Source organism: Coffea eugenioides, unplaced genomic scaffold (assembly GCF_003713205.1).
Source record: "Coffea eugenioides isolate CCC68of unplaced genomic scaffold, Ceug_1.0 ScVebR1_23;HRSCAF=104, whole genome shotgun sequence".
NCBI lineage: Eukaryota > Viridiplantae > Streptophyta > Magnoliopsida > Gentianales > Rubiaceae > Coffea > Coffea eugenioides.
The window spans coordinates 533,900-539,899 of NW_020862884.1; the positions used below are offsets into that span (position 1 = coordinate 533,900).

Genomic DNA, 6,000 nt, shown 5'->3' on the forward strand with positions numbered 1-6,000 from the left:
CAGGGCATTCATTGGGATTATCTATTACCTTAAAAATGTAAACTGACATGTGAAATCATGACTTATTTTTGGGATGATAACTAAAAGGATGAATGAATTTTTCTTTAATACATTTTTATTTTTTTATCTCACACAAATCACATTATATAAAATACACATAATAGTAGAAAAACTTTCTGAAATACATGATGCAAGCCGGTTCATGTTTTTTTTCAAAATTTCCAAAATGTGATATCTATGCAATTTACTTGTCCGAAATGGCTCCGGGCGATTATTTATTCTGCACTAATGATTCAAACCAAAATTTGTCAAATTTTTTTAACATCATGGGAAAATAAACTATGCAGAGGCTAGAATCAGCAATTAAGTCTGAATATTGGCTGGAGTAGGTTTCCAGTCGACTCCTGGAAGCTTCTCCAGTTTTTACCTAAAGAAAAAAAATAGAACGGGGCTAATTCCTCCAAAAGAAGCTCCAACAGTCTATTCAGGAAGAACTGAAATGAAGGAGGTAAATATTTTCTCAATGAGTTTGAGTGAATAAGGTATCCCAAAAAAGATTCTTTACCATTAGTAGGATTTAATATTTATACCATTTCCATTATGGTTGATGTACACCCGTTGCTTTAAGTGTCAAGCAGGTGACACTTTTTTTTTTCTCGCAATGATAACATTCGTATAACTTAATTTATTATATAGTGTTAGCAGGTATGTAGATTTGACTAAATCAAATAAGTACTCTAACACTTCTTTTAAATCTTTTTCACTGTTTGTGAGATTTGAATCCCTTGACCTACCATCCAAAAAAGAACTTAGTCGATTTTTGGGAGCCACTGAGGCAAAGCTCAGTGACTGTTAACAAGAGACGCCCTCCACTACTTTTTACCCTCTTCAAACTACAAAACGGCCTAGAGTTTGCACTTGTCCTTCACTATTTTTCACCCACTTGAGAAAAAGGGGCGAAGTGGAGTACATTGTACACTTCACGAATTAAAGTTCATTCCCGGTGGACTTTACCTAAGCGCATATCCACGCAAAATGACATGAAAAAATTGTATCATAGAAACTAAAATCAGTACGCTAGCTAAAACAGGAAAGTGCTCAGTATTACAATTTGGTCATTAGCCAACAACAATTGTATTGTTTTCCAATGAGAGCTCAGCCCGACCTGGACTCCACATTTGTAAAAACGTATTATTAGTGGAGTGCCTTTTTCTTCAACATCCTAGGTCCATAACAGTAATCCCAGTTTTTTTATGTTGAAAATGCCACACATAAATCTATCTTCAATGGAAAAATTATTTTGGTTTTATGACTGTTCAAGTCTCTTGCCATCATTAACCAGTAACATGCCATAAATATTAAATTAAAGACTTATAATTTTTTTTTTGAATTAATATTTTCTAAACCGACATTGTATATATTGTCAGCGTTGGATGAATGACAACTATACAAAATTTGAATTTAAAATTCAATTTTTGCACATGTGTCATGGATCCAATGATGATAGTGTATGCACCGTCAGTATATATAAGTTTTACTCTTTTTTTTTAGGCAATGACTTACAAAGTTCACGTACTAATATAAGGCCAGTGCAAAAAAAAAAAAAAAGCGTATATGTCGTAGTAGTTAACTTTATAAGTTTTAGACTTTTAGTATATACTCCCTCCATCCCACTTTGATAGTCCTGTTTCTTTTTTCACATAGTTTAAGAAAAAGTAGTTAACTTTGTTAGAAAAGTAAATTTAGATTGCTATTTTCCTCAAATACCCTCACATTAAATAGAGTACAACTTTATGGGAACTTGAATTGATGGTAAAAAAAGAATCAACTCTCATTAAATGGGGTAGGTTTATAGTAACAACAGTTTACATTGAATAAGGGTATTTTAGGAAAATTAAAATACAACTACATTCTTCAATTGGAAAGTGGACTACAATTTGGGACAGATGAAAAAGGAAAACAGGACTATCAAAGTGGGATGTAGGAGTATAAATTTTAAGGAAAACAGGACTATCAAAGTAGGACGGAGGGAGTATAAATTTTATTTTGGCGCCAACCTTTTATATATGAGCACGTACCGTCCTGGAATCCAAAAAGCCTGCTTCAATTGAACATTTGCGTAAATGCATCAACGTTGTTGCATCAAAGTTGTTGCATACGGTGGAGACCGTAGGTTTGACGTGTTTAAACTTTAAAAGGATATTCCTTCGTGAGAAGAATCTATATCCACATCTATATCTATATATACATATATATATATATGCATGATTGCGAGAAAAACCATTCAAATACTCATCACTGCCTCTGATATGTCCATTTTTAATATCAGTAATACAGGAACAAAGAACAGATAAAAACAGGATATTTCGTGGTAGAACTAGGTAATGGAGTTGTTCAAGCAAGCAAAACCATACTTAGCAGTCATATTCATGCAGTTTGGCTATGCAGGTTCCGCTATTATTTCCAAGTCTGCTCTAAACAAAGGAATGAGCCACTATGCATTTGCTATTTATAGAAACCTCTTTGCTGCAGCTGTATTTGCTCCTTTTGCCGTTGTCTTAGAGAGGTTCGTAGTCTTTAATCTTTCTCTTCACTCCCTGTCTTGATAATAATTTTTTGGCTTTCATCCAAAACAATAATGAGATTCAACAGGAAAGTGAGGCCAAGAATGACGATCTCTGTTCTATGGAAGATAATATTACTGGGATTGTTGGAGTAAGCTTGCTAATATATCAAGTAGTACTACTATCACCTGTCTATCATAATTTTGTTTTCAAATCCAACTAACTGGTAAACTTTGGATCTACAGGCCCGTTATTGACCAGAACTTGTACTATGCAGCAATGAAATACACAACAGCAACATTTGCCGTCTCCATGACAAACATGCTTCCCGCCCTGACCTTTTTATTGGCTTGGATTTTAAGGTTCCACTGGATTATCTTTTTGTGTGTATCTGTAGGGATATCTTTCCATCAACTTACATCTAATATACAGTTTCAGATATATTCGAGATTTATATTCATTGCTACCATACCAACTGTTTCAATCCTTATTGTACTGTAGGCTTGAGGAGGTGAGCACAAGAAGACTACACAGCCAGATAAAAATTGCTGGAACAATAATCACTGTTGGGGGAGCTATGATCATGACCCTGGTCAGAGGGCCCGCCATTAATTTGCCGTGGACCAGAGCCGATGCAAACGTCCAATCTCCAGCTGCTGCGAACCCACAGGATCCCATCAAAGGGGCTCTCATGATATCAGCAGGTTGCTTTTGTTGGGCTAGCTTTCACATCCTTCAGGTAAGAGTAAGATGCATTTTACGGTGTCCGCGTATAAATAGACAAGAATTGTACCGTTGAGAGAAAATTAATTCATATTAAGGTCTCGCTGGGGACCAGCAATGTATACCTTTATACAATACTTTGAACGGAGTCTGTTTTCCATGAGATGAAAATTGGTCTGGACTGACCACCGGTCATGACTTCGGTCCAGTTCACTGATAAATTCAGAAAATCAATTGAATTAGTCGAATTGAATCAAGAATTGGTCGAATTGATGATAATCAATAAAAAATCGGATTCTTCAACCAGTTCATGCTAAATTCTCTCTCTCTCTCAAGTATTGAGTCATCCAATTTATGTAATAAATAAAAGAATAAAAAAAGAAAAAAATTTGAACTGGATTGAACTAAATTCATCTGACTGACTTAATCGTTTGAGTTTAAAATCATTGATGAAAACATTTCCAATTTCATTGGAAAAAGAAACATGCCATTCCTTTCACCCTTCTTCCTTAATATTTGGAGTCTACCCTTAAAAAAAAGCGCAATTTCACGAAGCCTTGATATAAAGACTGCCTTGTCCACTCCTTCCCGCCTCCATCGATTTAAGTTCTTGCCACATCTTACATTGATTAACGGTTTTGCTACTAAATTTGTCTAGGCCATGACAGTGAAATCATACCCTGCTTGCCTCTCACTCACGAGTATGATATGCACGGCAGGAGCTCTTCAGGGCACTATAGTAACCTTAGTTGCCGAAAGGGGCAATCCCAGCGTCTGGTCTATCCATTTTGACACTATCCTCTTGTCTTATGTTTACTCTGTAAGATGATTATTTTTTCTAATCTACAATAATTCTTTATTTCGTCTAAGTTGAAAATTGATGCTTCTTACTGAATTTCTTTGTTACGCATTTCAGGGAGTGGTCACTTCAGGAGTTGGTTATTGTATTTCTGGAATCATAATGAGGGCTAAAGGGCCTGTTTTTGTCACTGCATTTAGTCCTCTAAGCATGGTTATTGTGGCTTTCATGAGCACATTCATTTTAGCTGAGCGATTAACTTTCGGAAGGTTGACAACTTGAAACCCGTCCTATGTCTTCAAATAAGCAAAATTTAGGTGCATTATCTAATGGAATCGCACGTATATTTGCTTCTTGTAGGGTTTTTGGTGCCATTAGCATCGTAACAGGGCTATACTTGGTGATATGGGGCAAGTGCAAGGACCAAATTTCACCATCTAAATCGACCAATGTTGATGAGACAGACCCCATTGATGAACAATTACCCGACAAAAATCTCACAACAAAATCCTCAAATGATGAGAAAAATGATGCAACCAAAGGAGATATTGCTGGAGGAGACAATGCTGTATGATATGCAGAGCAATATAAATAAAGTTAGGCAAGTGATGAATAAATTAATGCTGGGAATTTGGAACAAGGATTAAGTGTAGCAAACGAAGGGGAATATTCTTCTACAATATTTTTAATCTAGCTGATTTGGAGCTTGTACTTAATTGCAATTCCGTCCTTTGTTAATACTTTCGTATTGGCTTCAAAAAGAAGAGGGAGCATTAGTACACAAGCGTAAATCACTGTTATCGTGCTTGAGCTAGCTTTTTCTTTTCTTTTCTTTCTTTTTTGGTAAACAAAAATTTGTGTGAGTTTCGATCCCTGTCGCCGTTATATGCGGTGTAGAATATACCACCGGAACCATAAGTCGATTACATTGGGCTTGTGTTTAGCCCATTTGTTGGGCCAAATCACAAACCCAAAGCCCACACATTTAAGTAGGTCAAATTGACCAAATGATTTCCAAGTCTCATGACTTGATGGTTTCAACTGTGAAATAAGTTAAAAGCTTCAGCCGCCAACCTTGTGTGAAATGAGGAGAGAGAAAAAAGAGTGTTTGGGAGAAAAAGAAGCTAGAGAGAGAAAGAGAAGTTTGTAGCTTCAAAACTAGGGTCCCATTTGGCACGTGAATTTTTTAGATATGTATTTAAAACTTTACTGTAATTTACTACAGAAGTTTTTTAAAAAAATTTTGAAGTGTGTAAATTTTTGAATATTTTGAAGTATATAGTTTAAAAATTTTGAAAAACTTTTTGAGATTACTGTAGTTAAAGTTTTTAAAAAACTTGTAGCAGACAAACTTGGCAAAAAACTTGCCTGCCAAACAAGGCCAAGTTGATTGGATGGTGATTTGAAACCTGATTGAAACCAAAATTTAACCATGCGATCCTCTCGTCAAACTCTACCTATCTACTCATCCCGATTTTAGATTCCTCTTTACTCAGTAACACTCCTTCCAAACCCATTTTTTTGACCATTATAGTTTTTGGGAGATAAATTTATAGCAATTTCACTTGATTGATGTTAATGATGTTGTTGTCATCCGAATCTTCTGAGTAGACTTGTATAATTCGGATGTTCTGAGATTTTAACTGGACTAGGTTCCGTGATTTTTCTCAATTTGGATTTTTCATGTTAAAAATCTTGGTATCTTGTGCCTTTTACTTTTCTGCATTTTATTATTTTTGTTGATATCATTGCTTGGTGTTTTGGTTTGTTCCTATTTTAATTGGTACTTGAAAAAAGTGTAGTTTAATCTGGATTAATTCTGATATTGTGTGCACGCACTGGTACCCTTTTTCCAAGTGCTCATTTGTGCTAGTTAAAATAGATGACTCAGATAGTGATTGTATGATAAAATTG

The 6,000-nt window shown here is 35.3% G+C and overlaps 1 protein-coding gene across 2 annotated transcripts; it reads left to right on the top strand.

Moving 5' to 3' along the window:
* The first annotated feature begins 2,323 nt into the window (after nt 1-2,323).
* Nucleotides 2,324-4,865, top strand: LOC113756589 (WAT1-related protein At2g39510-like). Of its 2 annotated transcripts, XM_027300223.1 has the most exons (7): nt 2,324-2,566; nt 2,653-2,715; nt 2,810-2,926; nt 3,066-3,303; nt 3,946-4,107; nt 4,204-4,355; nt 4,447-4,865. In XM_027300223.1, exons 1-7 carry the CDS (start codon nt 2,385-2,387, stop codon nt 4,658-4,660), a joined length of 1,128 nt encoding a protein of 375 aa, XP_027156024.1. In that variant the 5' UTR covers nt 2,324-2,384; the 3' UTR covers nt 4,661-4,865. The 2 variants fall into 2 exon arrangements, with proteins under 2 accessions (XP_027156024.1, XP_027156025.1); XM_027300224.1 differs by lacking the exon at nt 3,946-4,107.
* Nucleotides 4,866-6,000: the final 1,135 nt, after the last annotated feature.

Coding starts and splice junctions, on each gene's coding strand:
- LOC113756589 (XM_027300223.1), top strand. CDS start 2,385: ATGGAGTTGTTCAAGCAAGCAAAACCATACTTAGCAGTCATATTCATG. Junction 2,716..2,809: donor ATATTACTGGGATTGTTGGA/GTAAGCTTGCTA, acceptor TTGGATCTACAG/GCCCGTTATTGACCAGAACT. Junction 2,927..3,065: donor TTATTGGCTTGGATTTTAAG/GTTCCACTGGAT, acceptor ATTGTACTGTAG/GCTTGAGGAGGTGAGCACAA.